This window comes from Solanum stenotomum, unplaced genomic scaffold, assembly GCF_019186545.1.
Source record: "Solanum stenotomum isolate F172 unplaced genomic scaffold, ASM1918654v1 scaffold9649, whole genome shotgun sequence".
Taxonomy (NCBI): Eukaryota; Viridiplantae; Streptophyta; class Magnoliopsida; order Solanales; family Solanaceae; genus Solanum; species Solanum stenotomum.
The window spans coordinates 203,187-228,178 of NW_026037757.1; the positions used below are offsets into that span (position 1 = coordinate 203,187).

The 24,992-nt window shown below is 36.2% G+C and overlaps 1 protein-coding gene across 1 annotated transcript; it reads right to left on the reverse strand.

Moving 5' to 3' along the window:
* Window positions 1-433: 433 nt before the first annotated feature.
* On the reverse strand, window positions 434-24,185 carry LOC125853154 (exocyst complex component SEC5A-like). The gene is made up of 21 exons (XM_049532825.1): window positions 23,594-24,185; window positions 22,835-22,986; window positions 22,651-22,745; window positions 18,913-19,107; window positions 18,701-18,828; window positions 18,418-18,576; window positions 17,688-17,792; window positions 14,912-14,986; window positions 12,228-12,365; window positions 11,947-12,138; window positions 8,422-8,565; window positions 7,025-7,151; window positions 6,741-6,951; window positions 4,123-4,238; window positions 3,810-4,041; window positions 3,345-3,438; window positions 1,961-2,038; window positions 1,830-1,886; window positions 1,531-1,680; window positions 1,022-1,237; window positions 434-826 (listed from the first exon to the last, which is right to left on the reverse strand). The coding sequence occupies exons 1-21, from the start codon at window positions 24,029-24,031 to the stop codon at window positions 605-607; spliced, it is 3,324 nt and encodes a 1,107-aa protein (XP_049388782.1). The 5' UTR covers window positions 24,032-24,185; the 3' UTR covers window positions 434-604.
* Window positions 24,186-24,992: the final 807 nt, after the last annotated feature.

Consider the following 24,992-nt stretch of genomic DNA (forward strand, 5'->3'; position numbering starts at 1 on the left):
TATTAATGTCTGCGCTATTGAGTTTCTAATTATTTATTGGTGCTGAAGTTAAATTAGTACTATTGCATAGTAATCATCAAGAATTGAGATTTAAGAATCGGAATTGTACGTTGTAATATTCTTTATTTCATTATTTAATTCTTTCCGTAATTATTTCTAGACAGTTAGAGATTCATTGATAATTCCGTCATCTCCTGAAACAAAAATTAATATTGCAACCAACTGAAAATAATAATAAATAAATAAAAGTTTGGTTTATTAGTACCCATTTATAAATTTGCATTATATGACTTTTGTTTCTTCCAGTTATTTGACCTATATAATATGTGGGATTGAAAATAGAAAATTATCCAAAATGCAAGATACAAAATTTTCATTCAACTGTATATAATGAAAACTAGAATAAAACTCGTGAAATGGTGTCTTTTGACAAAAAAAAATAAAATTCAATTATCTACATATATATATGAATGAATTTCAAATGAGGTTGGCGATGGTTTCAATATCAGTAAAGGTGCCTTCCTTCGGACATATGAATGGCTAAAATACAACAACTGCACAAACATTACACGAGAAAAACTGACAGAAAAGAAATGATACTAACTTATCTACGTCTGGGCCTTGAGAAACTCGGGGAACCAATATGTTGTGATCCCCTAAAACTTCTACTTGGAGAGTCCATAGATCCTCTTAAAGAGGCATATGCTGCCTTTGCTGATTCTGGAACAGAATCCGGGGGAGTTGATTCCACAAAGCATGCTGTATTGAGTCTAGTCCTCTCAAGTTCAGATTGAAGTAACTCAGAACTATACTGCTGGGCAAGAGCCTGAAAAAGAATAAGATACAATTGGAATGTATGGTGACAGACATCATTGTAGCCAGTCAAAGCAGCAAAATTGCAGGGTGGATTTAGAAATGACAAACAATATTTCATATACTTACGAATGATTAGAAGGTGAGCAAAGAGAATATGAAAAAAAACTCTGAAAATAAAAGATGATAGAGGGCAAGTGTTACTCACAATCAGGTCATCGGGTGATACAGTCATCCCTTGCTGCCGGTCATCCAGGAATACATCATCACTTCCACGTGTTGGCCGGCGGTTGTGAGTTGGAGTTTCAGTAGAATCAGCAGCACACTCAGTTGCTTTCTCTAAGAGGGCCCCTTGTAATGTTTTCAGCGACTCCCTTGCTTCATGTGTAAAATATGGATTCAATATGGTCTCGAAGTAATCCAACTGCACATTTAGCCCCACAAACTATTAGAAAGAAGTGTATGAACATGAGATCAAATCTACCTACTTGTTCCAAAACCTTTTGGCCACAACTAATATAGAACCTCAGGCAACCAAAAGCACTCAAAAAGCAAATGCAAAGCATCAACCATTATAGCAGAAATTTAACAGCACAGAAGTGTGTCCTAGAAGTGCAAATTAACTGAAAATCACAACAGAACAGCGTCAAGCTTTAGCTTTAGTATGTTATCATTAGTTTTCATTATATACTTAACAATCAGAGACTACAAATTCACCTCAAGCATAAGCTGGCAAAAGCCATTCGCATCTAATGCTCTAAGATCTTTGTCTTGATTTTCATGGAAAAGACTCAGGAAAGTATCTATTAGTCCTTCAACAAGTATACCAAGCGTCTTTTCCAGTAGAGGCTTACAACCAGCGAAGACCTGTGAAGAGAAATCAGTATTACAAAGAAGACCAAATCAATAGGAATTGTAAGAATTAACCAGAATGCAAAGAAACAATCATTCGTAAAAGGTACAGAAATATAGTTCTAAAGCAACAATATGCCCATAAAACAACCGGTAAATTTTACCTCTGCATGTACAGCTACTAGAGTGTGTAGCAATTCCACAGCAGCATCTCGCACACCCTGCAAGCCATAGAAGGTCATTTAACATTCAAAGGTTAAAACACACTAAGTTAATGGGAAGCATCTTTTCTCACCGTAACTGCTGGCGCAGCACCCCATTGTACTCCACCATCCAAGAAATAGTTTATAGCTGCTGTTCTAATCAAATTTGTCTGACAAATAGACACCAAATTATGGAACCATTATCTAAGAAGTATGGATATTCTTCATTTCTTTCATTAAAGAATGTACAGCAAATATCAAGCACAGCATATTAATGTTGCATCTTCCTCTCTTTTGGGGATATTTTATCACCCCCATGAGGGAGCAACTTATATATCATCTAACTGCCTGTCCCAATTATATGGGATTAAATGGGTAAGGGGTGGAGGTTGATAGCGACTTATTGGCTATTTGGTGGGGTGTCCTTAATGACACCAAAGAGTTCTTGTTCTTTTTTATTAGTAGTAGTAGCAAAGATTTTATCACAAACAAGTAGGGGAAGACCCATATTCGACAGATACCATAATAGGAAAATACAACAACATTGGTTTCAACAAAGCTCAGCATCCAGGTGTGCTCCCGACAAAAAAGTCTGCAGAGCAAAAGGTAGACATCTTATAGCAATGCCTTAACCTTATAGAAAAGGAGGATAACAACAACATACCCAGTGTAATCCCACAAGTGTAATCTGGGGAGGATAGGATGTACACAGAGCTTACCCCTACCTTTCTGGGGTAGGAGAAACTGTTTCCAGTAGACCCTCGGCTCAAAAGAAGTGCAATCAAAGCAGGAGAAGTAACATGAGGAATACTATTGAAAGGGGATTGGAAATACTGTAGAACATTTGGACAATACATCTTTTGATTCTGAGAAGGCTAGGTAAGGTCCGTGCACTCTACCCTTATCAGACCCCACCTGTGGGATCTTGCTGGGTATGTTGTTGTATTCTGAAAAGGTACATGAACAAGCCATTTATATGAAAGCCTGATGCTTATAACTGTAGAATTGATAATATGTGCATTTTGCGACATGTATGGTGCAAACTGCAAATATTACTCATTCAAGAATTTCTCAATTTCTCTACACAAAGTTGCGTCTCTTTTTTAGAATCTTCCAGGTAAAAGTTGGTACAACAGTTTTAAAGTAAATGGAAGGTGTGAGATGTCCATATGATAGGTGAACAATGGAACCCAATGCAGAAAGTTAAAGAAAACTGCATTAATACTATATTTTTTTGGTGTAAAGAGGAGGGTATATATGAAGTAGATCAGGTAGTAGATTTCCTAGGCTCTTTGTAATCATGACTACTTGGNTTTTAGAATCTTCCAGGTAAAAGTTGGTACAACAGTTTTAAAGTAAATGGAAGGCGTGAGATGACCATATGATAGGTGAACAATGGAAACAATATAACCAAATTGAATGATCTCATATAAGGTAACAATTCTTGGCACAGAAACGACTTGAACTTAGTCATACCTTTGCAAAAGTGTACTGTTCAAGGACCTTCTCTTCAAGCCTTGCGAAAGATATAATCAACTCTTGGATATCACTGTCCTCTTCATCCTTACCCCTAAAGTAGATATAATAATGACATGATGTTTGGACTAATATTTGGCAACTTAACAAAAGTTGTCTAGTCAAGGGGGAAAAGGCCTAGGAAAAGATAGTTGTCTATGGGCATTACTGATTTGCACATTTTGTAATTCCAATATATGTTAGAAATTTGGAAAACCCCGGCAACTAAGCTAGATAGATTTAAGAATTTTATTTTGTTATATTAACATCATGCAGAATGAGATTCAAGGTGAGTAGCATAAAAGAGTTGGTTCCTAAGGGCATTACTAGTTTGCACAATTTTAGTTGCTGGGATTTTCCAAATTTCTAGCATATATTGGAGCAAAGAAACCATTGAAGTGCTTTTAACTTAAAGTACTTTTGTACCTATGCTGCATCCAAATTTGTTTGTATTTGCAGTACAAGTCACGAGCAAGTTCATCTTTACAATATCCAATATTACTTAAAACCATCAGCAGCTGTAGCTGCGGATCAACAATACTTCCTGGCAGGGGTTCAGATGATTTTTCTTCTAGTTCAAGATATCCATTCTGAAAATATGGACTTTCTCTGTTGGATTTATTCAGGTTAAGCTGACCTCCAATTTGCTCCAGGTGACCTAATTATCAGGGTAAACAATTTGAATCACCCTCGAAGTTTTTCAGCTACTGAGATGCTAAGGAATCAGCTTCATACTTACCAGCAAAATTCAGCAAACAATTCAAGAAGGCTAGTCTAACAGATTCCTGGATTCCTTGAAGCTGCACGTATATTTCTTCCGACTTCATGGCCTCATTCTGCAAAGACTCTATCATTCTGGAAAGGATAAAAGCACAGCTAATGAAAATGCAAGAACCAAACAAGGTCGAACCCGCTGAAACTCTCACCAAAAGTAACATACTAGTTCTCTGACAGCCTAAAATACACTGTCAATACAACTCAGAACAAGAAGAGTTCATCTTTGCTTACAAGAATAATTCAACCTTTTGATCGATTTCTTTGTAACATTTAACCAATAGGGAGCTGATGTGCTTAAAGTGAATGGCAATTGACGCGAATAAGCCTTTGACATGTTACACTTATCGATTGGTAAGGTAAGATACAACTCAAATCAGATAAAGGGACCCTCACATAGCATGAACATAGATATAAGTGCCGTGCAAGAGACACTGAGGAAACACAATATCTCTATGTTAACTTCCATTTGATATTGTTCTTTCTGCTATGCAACACAATCAATACATAAATAGATGGGAGGTGTTGGAGGATCAACCTCTTAGCTAAGAGCTTGCATGTATTTCTAAACATGAAGGGTTTTTGGGGACTTGGGTTGCTTTTAGCAACCTCAGGATCATCGGTTCATCCATCTCTATTAGATTTTTCTATCATTAAGAGCAGGCAAACACACCTCAACTCTATTCTAAAGAATTAGCAGTATCCATCTCCCACAGTTTGAGCCCTCAGATGCTTCCATCTTATCTTTTTCACATTTCAGTAGGTGACTCCTTTCCTGCAACGTCCATCTGCTAGAAATTGAATAACAGCTAACGCGAACAAATATACAATTCTCTTGGTTTCTCCTTATACAAGACTTTGTTACTCAACTATATTGTGTTACTAATATTTTCACCAAATTCGTATTCCCTTTCCTCACCCCTCAACATATCTCAGAAATTTCCCTTAGCCTCTTCTATTAAGAAAACGTTCCACTTAAATCAAGAGATATATATATATATAGAACTTAATTTCCATCACAGTTGAGAAGACCTAGAAAAATTCAAGTCATTGGTACATTAGCTTAACAAACTATGTAATTCTAACATTAACAATGTAATTGTTTTGCAAGAATATTTAAGGGATATTTTGTTCTCTCACTCACACTCATCTGATGAGGTATTTAGCTACTAAACTCCAAGACTTGATCATAGCTGAAAACATAAGGTTCAAGGAAATAGCACCTTGCCGACACTTGCCAGTGAATGGTGTAGAGGGACAGAGTGCAGAACCAGTAAATTCTAAAATCACCTTGAATTTAGTACATAATAAGTGGGTTGCAACCTCGATATGGCCACATCTCTATCTCGAGCCAGTGTTGTCAAAGGCGTGCTTAAGCCCTCAAGCAAGGCTCAAAACGTGTTGAGCTCTTCGCCTCACTTTATGTGCGCTTCAGTGTCGTGACATATTTTTCCTTGTCAATGAGCTTCTTCAGAAGAGGTGACACTAAACAATTGATATTCCACTTTATCTTAATCTTTTTTCAATCTTTGTTCATATACTTTTCATTCATGTTTATAATTATTAGTCTTGAACTAAACAAATATATTTGTATTTTTTCTCCCTTCGCGCCTTTTTTCATTAAAGCCACACTTTATTTGCGCTTAAAGTCCCAATGGACCTTAGAGCTTTTTTGCACTTAAAGCCCCAACAGACCTTAGAGCTTTTTTGCGCTTTTCGCCTTTGATAACCTCCTCAAGAGATCCCAAGAGATCCCAGACAAAGTAGAATTAGTCATCTCCAGCTTAAACTCTTCTTAGTGACATCTATTCTAACTAGCGAAATTTCCTTTCTATCCAAAAGAATAAGCCTAACAAATTATTACAACTGTAACAAAATCTTCCTAAGTCAGAGGCACCTTTGGCTAAAATTTAATTTTTTGATAAAATAAAAGGTTTTCACCTGTATAAAAGTGGTATTAAATGTCACAGCATTGGTGGACAGAGTTACCTGGTACCTCTTGCTGGTGGGGGGCGGCAGTTATCCCGTGGAATTAGTCGAGGTGCGTGAAAGTTGGCCCAGACACCACGGTCATAAAAAAAAAAAAGTGGTGTATAAATGTACTACTTGGACAGAATTTTGAGTTTAGAAGTTCAGACTTCATATGCAAGGCCACAAATGACCTTTGGGTAAGTGAGTTTTTAAGGGCTTATAGCTCCTAAAGGCAACGAGAGTTTGATAACTCCATCAAGTTTCCTCATTCAAGGGGCACAAGTAAATGTTTTACAAATCCAGGCCAAGGCTAAAATAAGTGCAAATTATCACTTATCTACTCTTTCCTAAGTCATGTACTAATCCTAAAGTCTTACAACTCTAATCTGAATCACTTCCTAGTGTCAAAGCTTATTATTCATTTTTTTGACAAGTAATATCAAAACAATTTTTAAAAAATGAAGAACAAATGTCAAAGCATCAACCAGGTTACATGATGAGAAAGAATCTAACAACCAAGGCTGTTCAACCTACTGCCATATGTAGGGGGCTAATAGGAAACTAGTGTTTTTTTGTATAATACGTACGGTATTAACAACCTCTACAACTTACACATTGATCTGATCCATTGCAGATGTGATAATTGAACGGAAAGCCAAAGGCAATGAAGAAATCGTGTATGGAGATCTATTCCTTTGTAAAATAGATACTGGGACCCAGGATTCATCTTTTGATATCTCTTCAACTGTAGACCGCATCCACGAGCAGAGCCTCAATATGTAAACTTTTGAGACCTCACATTGAAGTGTTCGCAATGCTGCAACTGGTGTGAAGAAATAAAATCTTTAGATACCTCTCATTTACAATAGTCTAAGCAACTCAAATAACTTATGTACCAGCAATTGAAGGAGCTGATTCTTTCGCTTCAAAAGCTTGACATGCTTTGGTTATCTCCTTTATGGCATCACTCATGTATGGGTCAAGAATATTTGATTCTTCAAGATCCCCAAATGCATTCTGGACCTGTGAGTGTTATTTCAATACTCAGATACATTACAGAAGAAGCAACACATAAATAGAATTCATAAAATGTTACACCTCTTTCACCCCGGAAACATACAAATCAATTGCAAAGTCTAGCTGCAAATATTTTTCTTCAATAATGCCAAAACGAGATTGATAACAGAAAGACCAACTATAATAGTACAATTTGCTATTAATGTTAAAGAATGTGAAAACTTTAAAAGGTACAAAGACAACAAACTTAAGAGAAGAGCTTAAGTGGTTGTTAAACATATACATCATAAGACAGAGGATCTGTTTGGATTCAAGGGATTTCATGCTGTGGCGATAAGAATTTGCTTCCTCACCTGGAAGTTCTTTTATTTTGATTATATCTGAGATACGTATCTTTTTAATCATTAATGATATTATGATTTTGAGTTTCACATTAATTCATTTTTTCATCAAAAGGGGAAAGGAGAACAAGGATATTTTCAGGACAATAATCCGTAACATCTTGAACAGCAGGTGGGTTATCCTTGCATTGTGTATCTATAGCACTATAGAGGTGTACTTCTCACTGTGTACACTACAGAGGTGGACTACTCGTGTTGTGTTTCTTGGTTTTCTTACTTCAAATTTTCAGTAAGAAGACTTCCGGTCAAGCTTTCTATCCTATCCACCCTATGAGTAAATTCTCTCTCAACACAGCTGTGAGAACTAAACTTAATTTAATCCAACCATAACTTGGTCATACTACAAAGCACAATAGGTCAACTAGAACAAAAATTGATCCACTTCTATGGTAGACAAGGAAAGCCAAATTGATAGGTCCCAGCTCCAATGGGAGTTTTAATCATAATGAGATTTGTCACAGTAAATTTACTATCTAAAAGAAGTAAAGGATATGGAGTACAATTGGAGTGGTATTCATGATTAGATTTGTCACCATAAATAACTCAAAACGAAGAGGATTCCATCTATGCTCTAGGTGTCTTTTGTGTGGTACTGGCGTGCTGCTAGAAAAAACATATTAGTGACCTCAATAGAACCCCTCCCCAGCAAAAATAAACAGAACAAAAGAAGTAATAAGCAGCCAGGCTCAATCCTCATTAATTGAAATGCAAAAATTTGAAAGTGACAATCAAATTCGTTTCTTTTTTGGCAGGACAAATTTGGATGTGGAGACAATTCCTATAACCATAAATAGAAGACAACTACGTACACAACTACTCAAACTTAACATAACCATCCGTACTTTAATCTCCTACCATCAAGATTGGACATTTACCTTGGATTCATAAGCTGATATAGTACTGCACACCATCCCAGCAACTTCATCAAGAGAATGATTTGAGTACTTCCCATCTCCCATTTTTTCTTCACGTTTATTCGCAGAGGCATTCACATTTGAATCAGAGGATACCTGAGAAGACTACAGAACCAGGAGAAAGGGCCATTGAAATCAAAGCAATTAGCAGATGGAAATAAATAACAAAAATTGAGAGATGAGGCTGCACTTTTTTATACCATGGTCACCAAATATGGGAGTGAAGTATCTACTAAAGGACAAAAGAGTGTGGTAAATTAGCTACTTATCAACCCCCCCCCAAAAAAAAAAAAAGAGTATGGTAGATTAGCCTCTATTCCCAGGAGGCTAACAATTGAAGTTGCTGATATGACAGTAATTGAAAAAATAGTCAAAGCTGAGCATCCGTATCTATCACAGCTAGATACGATGCAATTGAGTGTGATAAAGATGCATTGAGGACAGCTACATTATCATCAAAACACATTATCACTTTAAAAAAAAAAAAAAGCTTTCTTGGTGCAGACAGACTTCTATTTGGGGTTTGAATATTCATTACTTAAAAAGAAATAGGAACAGCTCAGAAAAGTAGCAGCACTGCTTCAATCATTGAGTTCCAAGACAAATGCAAGATTCTTCTTGTAAGCAATAGAGGAAACATACTAACAAACAAGCAAGAAGGTATCTGGTAGACACCTTGACCAGACCAACGATCCCAATAAGAACTATTCATGATCAACTATAGCAAAAGTAATGGATATTTCTATTAACATCTAGGTCAGCTAATGTCATTAAGTTGAGCAAAATTTATTGATTTCCACTAGTGAGAGAAAAAATGAGAACAGCCCTAAAGACTAAACTATAGTTAAAAATGAGCACATCCCTAAAGACTACATAATTGCAACAGCTAACGACTTCAACCATACACACACACACACCCCCCCCCACCCACCTTGTGATAAACATATCTAGCGCATCTATTTCAAACCCCAAAAAGGAAATAGCTCAAAAGATCTTTTTTCAACTTTTTTTTTTTATGAAGTAAATAATTTCATTGCTGTCATCAAGTGGATGCATAATAGTAACAAAGTAGAGTAGCAAAAAGAACTTACCAGCTCCAGTACATATCTAGTTGAGAGCTAATGAGCTGATAAAATTCAAGAGGAGTAACAGGGGAATCTATCGGGGACATATAGACCCAACTATATAACAACATAAGACAACTAGCTTTTAGAGACTGGCAGGTAGTTGATATTCCATCAAAGCATCTCCTATTTCTTTCATTCCAGATGCTCCAAAAATTAGCCACAGGTATCATCTTCCATATTCTTATGATCGTGTTTCAACTTGTTTCAGTATCATGTTTATGTTCCTATAAACGGGTAATTCTCATTCATCGAGAGATCAGAGTTACTTTTGACACCATGACTGTAGAACAGCATGTAAGCACCATTAATGCCAGATTTTAAAGGAAATGAAAAGTTACGGGAACCAAACTTTATAACTGCTTCACCTTGAATGTGTCATCCCAAGGATAATGGCAGAATCCTGATGTGCGGTGGTGGGGCCTGGGGAATAATGGAGTGTTTTCTGTGAAGTTTTCCTACGAGAAACTTTTGGTTAGGGAGGAGCATGTTTTTCCATGCCGCAGTAAGGATTCCAAAGGTGCCGAGGAAGGTGCGCTTTTTCACTTAGCTAGCTTCTAGAGGGATGATTTTGACAACAAAAAATCTTAGAATGCAGAAGGTTTTCTATGTCAGTAGGTCTTTCATGTGTAAGGAGGCAGGCGAGGACATGGATCATCTTCTTCTACATTGCGGTTGATTATGAGAATGAGACTCTAGTGAGACATGCTTAGGTGATTTGGCACTCCATGGTATACCCCTTGTATATGATTGAATGATAATACTTTTACTTGACCCGGAAAAAAAAGTGGCACAATCACTAATTGAGGGGCAAGATGTTTTTTTTTCAATCAGTAAGCAAAAAAATTCAGACACCAGCAAAACCCAATATAAAGATAGTGCAGGACAGTAACAAACTTCATCTTCGGGGAATCAGAGTTATTTCGTTGACTACGCTCTTATCCAAAAAGCTTATAACTATTTGACTATAAAAATTGTCATTTAGAGTACCTTTTATTTAGTTTTCAACTGGGTAAATATTTTAAGAGATCGATGTCCATATTCACACTGAGAATTAAATAAGTTCATCCCTGTAATCTGACCACCAAATTTTTTTGAGACAGTGGGAGAATCTTCAATTCTGAAATAGCATCTAAAGAAAGAAAATGCTTCTTCTTTCTGTCTATCAAATTGGGTTTTGATATGTTTTAACTTAACAAGAGTAAATATACACAAAGGGCAGATACAGATGTTACTCTGTCATGTAGATAACTCTAACTATCAAACCAGTGAAGTGGATGCTGTCAAATGCTTTCAATTTCCATGTAATGCAAAAAACATTACTTCACATCTACAGAGAGTCAGAGATTACAAAGAATTATGGTTCTATTAGTCAATGTTAACACAAAGCATTTAATCTTTTGTCACCACTGCAACAAGTGACTAAAGCCCAGATCTGGGCGCAGAAGGTTTATATTAGTAGAGCACTTCTTAACTGGCTGCTTTCAATCTCCATGCATTTTCTCTACTCTCAGACAATCAAGAGCTTAATCAGAAACTTGTAAAATCAACTGACCTGGTTAACATTGGGAAGGAAAAATACGAGAATTACTTCTAAACCTAATACTAAAAAATGTATTTTAAAATGTGTTACTCTTCCAAGACTCGATAACTGTGCAAATCAAGTAAACAGATTAGCAAAAGACAGTCAGTAATTATGTTTCTACTATCATTATTATTATTATTATTATGCAAAAGATAGTCAGTAATTATGTTTCTACTATCATCATCATCATTATTATTATTATTATTATTATTATTATTATTATTATTATTTGTATAAATTTTAGGAATCACATAGTTTTAATATGAAATTACAATCTATCCCTATTTAGTTTATAATTACATTAATCCCTGAAAAAGTAAAACAAACCGGATACATAATATGTAGCTCGGATACATTATAAAATAAACGAATACATAATATGTAGCTCGGATACATTAAAAACTAGTTTGGATACATTAAAAACTAGCTCGGATACATTATAAAATAATTTAGAATTAGGAGAGAAATAAAGGATTTTAGAGGTTTTTAGAAATAGAAGGGAATATTAGAAATAAGGAAACATAAGACGTGTATTTCAATAATTTTTCCTTATTATTATTTTCTTCTTTTTTGTGAAAAATAGATTTAAAGCCCCCCAAAAAAACAAGTGCAAGATGCAAATTTAGCTGCTTTTTTTCCGAGACTGAACCAGCCAAAAAACACAACAAAAGCTCTCAGGCCCTCATTAAATTTGTGAATTATCAGAAAACATTTGTTTACATATCCTCGGTTTTGCACCAGCCTATATAAAGTATACTGGGTAGGTTAATTAATTACCTTTGCGAATTTCCCACTGAGAACTGCAACAGCTACTCTCCAAAAGGCAGGTACATGATAGATAATTACAGCAGTCAACCTCCTTATATAACTTCCTCTGAGAGCATCAACCTTTTCACCAGTAAATTCCACTTGTTGTGAATCACCCGTCAGATATGCATTTTCAATAGAATCAGAGTAATCAGCATCTGGCTGATGATCATTTGGGACAAAAATTAGTACATTAGTTTAAAGTACAGTTAATTATCAATGTTTTTTTTACAAAACACAGTTGGGCTTACAGTATTGTTCAAATCTTGCTGAATATGCCTCCATTTTGCATCAGATAAAGCTCTTTCACGCATCTCAGTCCGAAAATTTTCCATTCTTGCTTCATGATCCAAAGTGCATTTCTCAAGCAAACCTCGGATTCTGTGGTTCTGTCAAATGGACAACAAAGAGGACATTGCAGAATTTGCATCCCATCATGAAATAAGGAAATAATTACCATATCATTCGCCTCGATTAAGGAAAACAAAGTGCCAAATATCCTCTATGCAGAAGAGAGAGGGTTTCACAACCAACCATGGATTTTCTGTTTTTATCGAACTATAGCAATCAAAACCCAAATTTTTTTTCTCATGGTACATGATGCACATGCAACCCCCAAAACCTTTTTTTTTTTACAAAGGTAACAGCTTCTATTAAATCACAAAAAAGGCTGTGAAACCAGTATTACAGGAGTAATAGAAGGCAAAAACTGCTACCCCCCACCCCACCATATCCCCAACCTTTTTCAGATAACTAATGTTCTCTACCGATCAAAGTAATGTACATGTGACGCTGCAGCATTCACAAAAAATAACAAACATACTACATTAATACTCTCTCCTTCCCACTTCGTACAGCATTGTGGGGGATGTTCTAAAATGTCCGCCTCCATTCATCACTAAAATTATTCTATACAACTTTCACTACTTCTTTCTTCTTCTTTTTTGAGAAGGAACTTTCACAACTTTTAAGAATTAAAATTCTCAACTTTATATACTATACTAAACTAAGACAAATTGAAACGGAGGAAGTAATATAATATATTTTCAAATTTTTTCGTTTTCATAAGGAATATATTTTCAAAACTAATATCCTAAACTCTGCAACAAGTAAAATTAGCAAAGATACGATGAAACGAAAAGTGTATGCAGTCAAAAAATGAAAACAAGTTACGAGTTTCCTCACGAACAGTGTTGTGATCTATCTCCAACAACAGGTCTCTCTTCTTACTCTTATTTGATAATTGCTTCCAAAATTCTCCATTTTCTTGCTGATCTGGAGATATATTTTAGGTTTCAACTTTTCTCTATGGTCTTTCTTTGTTCTTTACGAAAGCCGTGGTGCTTGGATCAACTTACCTGCACCTCGATTAATTCCCCGGTAGCACAAGTGTCGAGTAACTCTATCCACTAAGGCTTGGACATTTTTCTCTATGATCTTTCTTATGACCAGTCATGAAAAGCTAAAGACTAATTAGCTAAGATCTATTAAGACATTGTGATTAATCTAATGTTTCTAGTATGTGGCAGATTCCATATCGCTACAACAACGGGTTTTGTTATAATGTCCTGGGCAATACTCACGTCATGATTTACCTTTTGAAATTGAGTTGGGCCTAGTCTGTTTTTGTACATGCTACCAAAGTCAAACTCATCCTTATTCTTGATTCACTTAATGTTGGGCCCGCATATTATATTGTGGATGCTCCACATGTCTAGGTCTAAGCGTGCGACGGAAGGAGTGTTAGGTTAGAAAACAGACATTGGCCCTAACTTAACCCAAAAGTCAACTCATGAGGTGAGGATAGTCCAAGGCTATCTAAGGAGATAACCACCTATTCCATCAACCAATGTAGGACATCATGATATCTTTCCCACCCTCACGCATGACCTGGCCTAAACATCTAGAGTGTGTGGAGAAGGGGTGTTAAGAAACTGGACATTGGCCCTAACGCCAACCCCAAAAGCTAGTTCATCAAGTGAAAATTGTCTAAGACTATTTAAGGAGACAACCACCTAACCCATCAACCAATGTAGGATATCCTAACACCTCCTCTCAGCCTAGACATCTAGAGCATGGAAATTATAGCATGGACCCCTAACATTGAGCAAACAAAGAATATGAATAGGTTTTACTCCAATACTATGTAAAGAAAATGAACCTTGATCTAACTAATCCAAAGCTGGCTAAGACCATATAAGGAGACAGCAGTTGGCACCTTCTGTGATTCTAACTACCCCATTCCACACACCCAAGATTGGACATCAGGAGTGTGGACTACATAACATGAGAACCCAACATCACATAAACCAAGAATATGGAAGGGTTTGACTCATACTATGTTTTTAAAAAATAGACCTTGAGCCTAACTCAATCAAATAAGCTTGTTCTTTCTTTAGAAGAGAGAAATCCCTGAGAACTAGTGGCACGTGGTTCAAAATTTGGTAGATAATGATCCCCCACTTTTACCCTTCTCCACTTAACTATCAAGTTTATATCTGTTGCAGAATTCGAACTTGTGATATATGCCTAACCCACTCATCACACGTTACAACCTTACCACTAGACCAAAGCCCTGGAGCCAATCCGGAAAGCTTGATTATGAGGTAAGAATTGTCCAATATCACCTAAGGAGACCACTCATACCGTCAATAAATCAACATGGACCCTATTAGATTTAAACAGTGGGTTCTATCAAAAGTTAAAGAGACATCAAACAACTATGAGTTCAATCAATGGATGAAGCATACAAAACTCATAGTGGAGTTACCAGTTGGTATAAAACACCTCATGAAGTAATATTATATCCTATTTTGTCAATCTTTTGTTTCTATTGTTAGTGTCATTAGGTTATCTGTTTAATAAAAATTATTTTCAAAAAAAAAGAAAACAAAGAACAACAATAGAAAGAGTTGTTGGACCTTAGAGTCCTCACCTGTATATTCAAATAGTGCCATACGGGATCTGATTCGGGTTCCAACTCCAACAAGAGTCTCACATTATTTTCAAGCTGCATAAAGCATTATAAGTCAAATATGAGTAGCAAGTATTTATAGGAAAAATTTTTAAATTTTTCTTGAACATTACAATCTAAAGTGTCTGTTAGATGGTTGCACACAAATGCACAGGGCATAATTCAAGTGCAATCAAGTAAAAAAAATTGCAAGGAAGACATTGATCGGAACTGTTTGGTTTACCCTCAGTAATCTGATAATTAAGAACTGACAGGCATTGATATAAGCACTTCACCCTTTTTGAGCTGGAGTATCACATTTTATCTTCATATATATAGTGAGATATCCAACCATTTGTCTGGAAGTTCATTTATCACACTGCAAAAAGCAGTTTCATCGACACTGCAGACTGCCATCAATTTATCAGGCTACTTGTCTACTCATATAAGACATCTGATAGATGATATAGGCAATTTGTAATAGACAACATACACTCAAGCTCTTTATATGGGACATATGAACCCCTCAACAAATTGTAATTTGAGGCTGTTTAACTCTAACTTTGCTGACTCCAAACAATGTTCTTACCACTGTTGTTATTTGCATTTGGTTTTCTTTTAATTAGTACTTCCTTGTTACTTTTTTCTGCTCTTTATTTTTTACTGTATTCAGATTTTCGCATCTCACAATGAAAAACAGAAAATATATACCCAGCAAAATGTCAAGGCAGTGTTTCAAATTCTTCAGTTGAAAGAATATCTTGAGGATTTGTATGACAGAGTAATCCTGGAGTCCGTCTTCCTAAATAATACGAACTCTTTTTTGATCAAGCTGGGAAAAACGACAAGGATAGTTTATGCCATGAGCCTTTTACATACTTCTCAAAGGGGGTGAGCACCAGGAGAACGTTGAGACGCCATCGAATTGGAGAACTCTTCAAGCAGTTAAGTTCCTTTATTTATTCATATTTACATCCTCTGCTTCGTAAATTAATGCTGGATTTTTAATTTCTATAGAAGTGTATGAAAATATGTTAAGAGATAAAAAGGAACAAAAGGTCTTTTTTTTAAAAAAAAAAAAAAGTTAAAAAGTGAACAAATGGTTTCCAGCACATGTCGTCAATCTACTTTAAAAAGAACAAGCCATAAATCTTTTGAGTCTACTATACACAGTTCGAAGTTCGAACATCTCACTGGATACAACAGTAACTGAAAGATCACCCCACCCCCCAAATGACTTATCCTGCCCTGTTACCATCCCTACACCGATTCCAAGAAGTTTTCTGAGGCCAGAGAGAGTTTAGGGAAAGCTATTTACAGCTAAGGAAGCTCACTCAGTAAATAAACCAGTTATATACAATTATAAGACACCAACAATTTTATAAAAGAACCCCAATCAAGTCCCCCGACAGTACACAATTACCCTAAATCATTGTGAACATAAGACACTATATAACAGGAAATGTTTGAGGCATTTCGCTCCTATCACAACTTACTATTAACAAGAAAAAACAAGTATTTACTAGGCTAGACCAGTGCTGTCAACGGCGTGCTAAAAACACGCTTAAGCTCTGAAGCGAGGCTCAAAACATGTTGAACACTTCGCCCTGCTTAATGTGCACTACAGTGTCTGTTGTCAAGACTCCAAGGTGAAGTGTTTCCTGAAGAGGCAACACTAAAGAAATGATATTGCGCTTAATCGTAAGAAAAACTCAATTTTATTTTTTTTTGAGAATTAAAAAAAAAAAACTCAATATCTTTGTCCATATATTTGTTTTCATGCATATAATTATTAACCTTGGACAAAACACGTATTTTGTGTTTTTTCTCCAGGTGCCCCGTTTTCCATTAAAGCCCACATTTTATTTGCGCTTATCACTCCAACAAACCTTTTAGACCTTTTTGCGCTTTTTGCTTTTGATAACACTAGGCTAGACACAACTGGAGAGTGATACAATGCATCCTTGCAGATGACAAATAGGTTTCTTGCATTAGAGTCTAATGGTGTATACCTCTCGTAGGTTATCCCTTTTAGTAATATGTGATCTCCATTTACCCCAAAATAGGTAGATCAAATGGGTATGAGATAAGTAGTCAAATAGAATGGCTTCAATAGCTGACTGGCTACTAAAACAAAAGATGTCTGATAGAAAGAGGAGGATTAGCAAAGTTAGTTGGAAGGTCCAAGGACAATTTCCAAATCTACATATTGAAAGTTCAGGATTTTTTATTTTTTTTAATTATAACCGTGCAGTTCAGGCCAGCTTGAGCGCACTTCGTCTAATTCCAAAGGATACTTGTCACCTCCCACCAACAAGTATCAGGTAACTCTATCCACAAGGGCTGGAACAGATGGGAAGAAATCACCTAGTGTAATGAGACCTCATGGTTCTCACCCACTTCATTAGCCACTAGGCCACACCCTTGGGTGCAAGAAAGCTCAGGATATTATTTCATATTTTCAAGTATAGCTGGAGAAGAGTTTTGAGATCTTTAGCCTTTCAACAATTCAAGTGTATACAGTATTAGAGAGCATTCCTTGTGGACTTCTAGAGAACCAAACAGTCTACCGTAATGTCCTAATCATGCACCGATCATGATTTTTAACTTTTTAATCATGTTGCTCAGACTCTTCAAAAATGCCAACGGGTGCATGTTGGATTCTTAAAAAGTGGTGTATTTTTGAAGAATCCGACATGGCATCAAAAGTGAATAGTCCGCACAACTTAGCTTTTTAATGTTGGTAACTGTAACTTACATTTGTTAGGTCAATCTGAGGATCTTCCAGAGACTTGTAAAGCTTGCCTTTAAATTCTTGCATAACTCTTTCAACCTCCTCAAGTACACGCTTCAAAATTCCAACCTGAAGGAAGGACATTCAATCAAGAGTGAGTAACACAGGTAAGGCAAAAACTATGAAGAAATGCGAACAAGTACTCAATTCAGGTCAGACACGACCAAAAAGGATTAAGCATCAGTCAATTATTGCCCCAACATGCCAAGGAGCATATAAGTTATAACAATGTCAAATTGCGCCTGACAATAATTAAATCAAAACTAGGCCATGAAAAGTGTTAATCAGCTTGACTAATCAGAACACCTTCAGATGCAGAGGATGTCTAAAGCACCTAAAATTCTTTTCTTAATAATTAAAGACAATGTGTCATTAACAAAGCATCAGCAATCGCATCTGTTCATTAAACAAATTGTTAGGGAAAAAGCAAAATCATCTATTGCTTAAATAGGAGAAGCTTCTGCAAAGCATCCCTAGACTACAATATATTATGATAGGATCCAAGCATAATCAAACTGGTAGCACAAAGTATAACGACTATAAAACCAATTAACAAGTCAAGGAAAAGGCTAACCACAGAGGGGCATGTGTACAAATGAACACATCAAAACTCTATATACCATTGTCATGTGGAGGATAATGCATTCAACACAAAGCATATGCTAATTTACAGCATTAACTAGGTCATCCATACATGAGAAGGAAGAACGATTGACTTTGCTTTCCTGTACTCCCTGACAGCCAGGTCATATTCACCAGTACTAATGCTATGACGAATTGTGCTGGGTAAGTTAAATAGTGTTCGGAACCTTTGCAGCATTCCTTGAACAGATCTTATTTTCTCAGCTTGAGCCTGCACAATAATGATTACACTCACAGAAGGTTAAAAAAAAAAGGCAACAGAAGTAAAAAAACCACTCACAGATCAAAAAATTTACTAGAAGTATCCATAAAGAAATAAAGAACACGCTACCTACTTGTCTTTCAAATAGTGGCCCAAAAGCACGATTAGCAATTGAACTGACTCCTTCGATACAATTAAATAAGTGAGAAGTTCCAGAACCTTCAGGGTCTTCCTCAATCCGCCTTAACTTCGATTCAATATCTACAACAAAAACATTGATGACAAACTAAAAGTTCCTATCATAAATGAAAGTAACACCAAAATCCTACAGGACACGTAGCTCACCATCAATTGTTGTTTTGCAGGACACAAAGCAGTCAAAATTTTCTTTAACCAACTGTTTTTTCTGCAGGGTACGTCCTTTAAGATCAGTTTTCACAGCAAGAGCACCTGATTCTAACTCAGACGCGCTGGTGTCTTGGTGAATTCGACAGAGAAACAACTTCGGGTCGAATTTCTCAGAGAAGTAATTCAACCTCTCTGCAAGATTAGATATGAACTTGTTAGAAAACAAGTGCAGAAGAATAGGAAAGGGATAGGTGACATAGATTGAACATTCCATTAAACATAATCGATGAGTGTAGAGAGAAAAAGTATGCCCCTAGGGCTTTGATCTAGTGGTAAGAGGGTAAGAGCACAGCGCACAATGTGTGGATTAGACGTACGTCACAGGTTTGAACTCCACCACAGACAAAAGACTAGTATTTAAGGGGAAGGGTAAAGGGATGTGTAAATTATCCACTGGGTTTTGAACCGTGCGCCACCTGGCTCTCGGGGATTCCTTGGTTATCTTTTGAATAGATTGAGTTTTAACGCTTTTCGAAATAGTGGTTAATTAGACAGCCTATCAGGTGTCTGTACCAGGGATTTCTCGGTGATAAAAAAAAAGCTTAGAGAGAAAAATATACATAACACATTCTTCTACCACATGTTTCGTTAATAAAGGTCAATAACTTGCGTGGGATATGGGGATAAAATATCCATTCTCTTTACATGGCATTCCCTTATCTAATCATCAAAGCTTACAAGTATCCATATTACTCAATTTAAGTTGAGTTCTCATAGTATTCTGCTAAGTTGCTCGGACTCAAGTGCGGGAGTCCGATACGGGTGCGGATCTAGAGGTTGGATCCTTCATGATCTAATTTTTAAGATCCAGGGATATGGATCCATGTATGGATATGGGTGCAGGGATTCGCCTAAAAATAATAAAAATATCTAAAATAGAATTATAAAACCTAAATTATGAGATATTATGTAGAGAACTTGAGGAGAATCCTGGAAGGAGATTAAAGGAAACAAGGTGACATAGAAATATTTATATAAAAGGTATTCTATTTTCTTCAATTGCACCTTAACTTTCGTATTGTCTATAGAAATCATTAAAATTGTCTCGATTTTCCCTATTGATTTTGGTCAAAGTACCCAAAATAGGTTGACCAAATCAAACATGGATCCCCCCACACACACCCATGTCGTGTCGACAGGGGTGCTGCACCAAAAGTGAAGAGTCCGAGCAACTTAGGTATTTTGTATGACCATAAATGTCCTTACTTGAAATTCTTAGGAATTGCTTATGTACGCTTGCTACAAATAAATCAAATGCCCATAGTATAGTCACATTTGTATATGTGAGAGCATTGTCCATATAGTCATAAGATAAACAGAGAACTAGCTCTTGAATAGCTAAGTATCATGTTAAGGAAACTAAGTGTTGTAGAGAGAATCTACTTGGATAGCTTAATGATCTTTTTGTGATTCCCTCTATAGGCTTTTAAGGCAAATATATAACAAAAGTTACCCTTAATGATGGGAGGGTATTCGAAAGTTTTACTTGACACACCCACACGACGTGATTCCGTGCACAGGGTTGAGACTAGACCATTAGTGATCCTGAAGATTGCGGCATACCCGCCCTTATGGCATCATTTGCATTTGGAGTCAGCTGGAATGTCATATACTAGTTGCCCCCGACTCGAGTCAATATATGGCACATATGGCCTGCCGGCAGACCCTCATAGTGAGCCCACAAAGGGGCATTGTATCAGACCGCAATTACATTATATGCATAAAAACATAGAGATAAGCTTTTGGGGAACTCGTGTCTTACAGTTGACCTGGATCGTCTTTGATAGGCCTTCACGTTATCATTTGTATTAGAAACAGTTGAAGTACTTAACCTAGGCAAACTATAGGTGTTATATATAATGAACGCTTATTTGGATGTTATGTGATGAACTTATCAAGTTGGTGCATGTGTTACAGCTCCATATCATATATCTACTCCTTGTATGCTTATAATTCTTTCGATTAGACATTCGGTTCATATGAGCTTCCATATTTGTCTACCTGTTATTCTGTCTACTTTACATACTAGTACATGTAATTTTTTGCCTAGATAACTATAAAGCCTACATATATATACATATATATATAGCATGTGTTGGTTATTCTGCTCGCTTTAAGCTTATAACTTCAGGCATGACGTAGCTTATTTATGGAGCATGTGTTCATACGGTTCTTGTCCGCCCTCTGTTTTGGGGAGTGACAAGTAGAGAGAAAAATATACACAAGACATTCTTTTTTTTCCTCTTATCTTTAGAGAATGATGCACTAATTTATGTATGCACTTTCCTGTGGGCACAACGAGGCCCCATCCTATATCTATTACTAAGGAGTCATTTGGTTTGAATTCAAGTTATGTTGGGATTAGTTATGATGAAATAAGTTATGATGGGATGAGTTATGATGGGATAAGTTATGATAAGATTATTTTTTATTGAGTGTTTGGTTTGTTGTATTCAAAATAATAAATTTTAAAAACTATTTATTTATTTACAAAAATGCCCTTCATGAATGTAAAAAGTGATGTATAAAAAAGGGTTTAAAGAGATATTTTTGTCATTTACTTATTTTATCCCGAGATAAGTTATCCCTGGATTACTATACCACCCAAGGGGAGGGATAACTTATCCCGGTACTAATTATTAATCCCGGGATAAGTTATCTCGGACTTGCCAACCAAACAACAAATTAGATAGCACTATAATTTAATCTCAGGACTATTGGGTATTATTCTTCACACCAAACGACCCCTAAGAGTGAAAATTCATCACTTTAAACTGTAAAGTAAAAATTGAGTCACAACCTGATAACTCTTTCTATAACGTCCTACAATTAGCCTTATTGTGATGGTAGGTTCCTCATTTACCATACAAATGTTATTCTCAAAAAATTAATCTCTTAGATACTTTACACTACAAAAGTTATCACGTGGGAATTAGGTATTGATAAATTTAACATTACATTATGGACCCTTTCTTTGGTAAATACCAAGATAGAGGTCAATTTTGAGCAATGTCCAAAACAAACTCACACATGAGTACGTCAAGCAACTCTTTGTTGCAGTCACCATTATCTCTTTAAGCTTATCTAATTGGTTTGATACCTCCTAAGAGCACATAATTATATTGCAATGCAACAACATTGAAAGTAACTTCATGATAGCAATCCAAGCTTCGCATGCTTTCTCACACTACAAAGCAGTGTATTTCCTAGTAGACAAGCACAAGTCATTTCCCTACGGCTCAATCACATAGGCAATGAAACTTTGTCAAAAATCCGCTGGAAAACGTAGTTGAGTCCTGATTTACAGAATGCCACAAAAACGAATGGAAGTGGAGATAAGTAAACCACTACAGACCTAAAGGACAATCACAACACAAGTTCATGAATATCACAAATAAGGTCCCCATTATCGAAACGACAAGCATCCACCAGATACAGGATCATAGAGATGCCAAATCATTCAATCCACTAAGTCTTGTAATGGAGTTCAAACTTCATATTTACCACTACGTTTACACACACTTGATAACAATGACTTTGAAGGGGCTCACAAAAATTCTTTCTCCCTTTTTCCCAGATAAAGCTGACCACAAATATGGTCCAAGGAAAATAATGAACAAAGAGGGACAAGACAGCATTATAGAATCAAAATAATTTGGTGGCAGAAGTATATACCTCGAACATTGGGATCTAAATGATCTCTGTCGCCTATAGACGGGGAACTTGATATGTTCTCACTAATTAACCTTAATGTTCTGTTGTCAACTATCCTGTCAACAAGAAAACAGTATCCCAATTAGCACAATTATCAAGAGAAAGCAGTCTGTGAAGCCAGTTTTTTAACCAAGAGCAGAAGTACCCCAATTTTAAAGGATCGACGCATTCCATGCCACGAGGAAAAGACTGCAAACTATTAAGATCCTTTTTTGGGACTGCTGTCTTCTCCTGCTCAGGCATTTGAGTGGTTGCAACCACTCTTGCCTCCCTCATCTCACGAACCCTGCGTCTTAGCTGCACGATATTCAATCTATGAATCTCTTTATCTATTCAAGCATGTTTAATAATCAATAATTATGCAGAAACAGAAACACCAATAACAAAATAACCAATAACACAAATACATATAGCTCCTTATGATTATGTTTCGGTGAGCTCCATATTGATATGACAAGACCACAAGAACAAAGACTAATTCCCCTAGATGAACAATCCAAGCATAAGTGAATTCCAATAATTATTCAGAAGCAAAATGAGCAACCATAGAGTAAACATACATATAAAAAGAACATTACTATAGATAGTAAGCAACTATAGATATGTGCAAACAGGTTATCAATTGAAGCAAAAAAAATTATTGTATACTTAAAACAGAGTTACTAATAAGTTAGGCGCAGGCATTGATTCAGTGCAAGCACTAATTCAGCAAAGTGTGCACCTTTTTCCTCATAGGTTCTACTTTAAAAGAGAAGAACTAAAAATGAACAGTTCCTCAAAAATTATCAGTACTGGAAAGGCCCTGGCATTACGGGGAATCTAGGAGGACTTGCTCAAACAAATATCAACCATCAGTAACAATGAGTCCACAGAGCAGTAGCAGCATCAGTCAACATAGACATACCTCAGATTCATCAACACGTTTCCAGGAATCAGGTTCACCTCCATCCCACAATCCATCATCCTCCTGCCCAGCTCTTCCTCCGCCACTAACCACCCGATTCCTCGACCCAAACCCGCGATCCTTGGACGAATCCTCATCACCAGATGATATACTCAACATCTCGATTTCCGAGTCATCATCATCCTCCACAGATTTCCTCTGGTGACTACTATTCTTATTACTAGTCTTCTGCATCGCCGCGGCGGCAACACTAGGGTTCTTCCTCTCCGACGTAGCACCACCGCCCGGTCTCAAATTGGGCTGCGACGGCGGCTGAACGAAGTTGCGAACTGGTTTTGAAGGTTGCTTAGATGGTTTATGGTAATTGATATTGCGTTGTGCTTGCTCCTGTAATGCGATCTGTAAAAGCTCGTCTTCGTCGTCAGTGTCGGTTGACATTATTTATAGTATTTGAAGATTATTAAAGTATACTATTCTCGTGAAAAAATTAAATGGAAAATTATAGATGAGTGTTGTTGAATTTTTGTGATCTGTGGGTTGAGAATTGTGATGATTAGTTTAATTTTTTCTGTTGCGGGGTTGGTGTGTGTGTGTTAATAGAAAGGTGAAATGTACAGGGGAAGTGGGGAAGAAGGAGGGTATAAGGAGAGAATCGGGTGTGTTGGTAATATGAGTTGGAATTTTACAACTTTTTTCCTTTGATTGCCGCATCGTATTTTCGGCGGAGCGGCACATTCATCTACGGGTGAAATTGCTAATCTTCTAGGGAGTGATCATATTGAACGACTCACAATTTTGAAATAATCGAATTTCAATAATATTAGAAAAAAAATACTTATAATTTTATATCATCATAGGTGATATTACAAATTAATATTTTGTGGCTTTGATATTAGGATGTAGGGAAGTTCAAATTAATAAGATTATGACTAAATATTAAGTATTAGAGTAAATAATAGACTTAACTATTTTATAAATTTCAGGCACATGTTCGACGTAATATTTTTATCTTTCTCTTTGTTCAAGAGTTTGTACTTTATAGAAATACGTTTGTCAGTTATGAATGTGTACATATTATAATATTAATATTCAGGAGCTGATCCACGTTGGGCGAAGGGGTGTTGTGTTGAAAATTTTGTTATGTATATCAATACTATATATAATTATGTATAATAAAATGATACTTTCTGACAGTAGAAGTATAAAGGCACATTGGTTTACAGTTTGGTTTTAGTATTTTGGATCGCGGGTTTAATTCTCAAGCAAAGCTTTTTTGCAAAATATATACTCATACTAAAATAATATGATTAAATAGTCTTGAACCCAGCCTCCTTTAGCTTAAAACTAATGTAAACCAATGAGTCAATGACATAATTTATTTATAAATACAATAGTTAAA

Excerpts from the sequence above, each read along its gene's own strand:
- LOC125853154 (XM_049532825.1), bottom strand. The coding sequence starts at position 24,031 with ATGTCAACCGACACTGACGACGAAGACGAGCTTTTACAGATCGCATTA. Across the intron at positions 18,577-18,700 it reads GGCCACTATTTGAAAGACAA|GCTCAAGCTGAGAAAATAAG; the intron begins GTAGGTAGCGTG and ends ATTATTGTGCAG. Across the intron at positions 7,152-8,421 it reads TATCAGCTTATGAATCCAAG|GTCCAGAATGCATTTGGGGA; the intron begins GTAAATGTCCAA and ends TAACACTCACAG.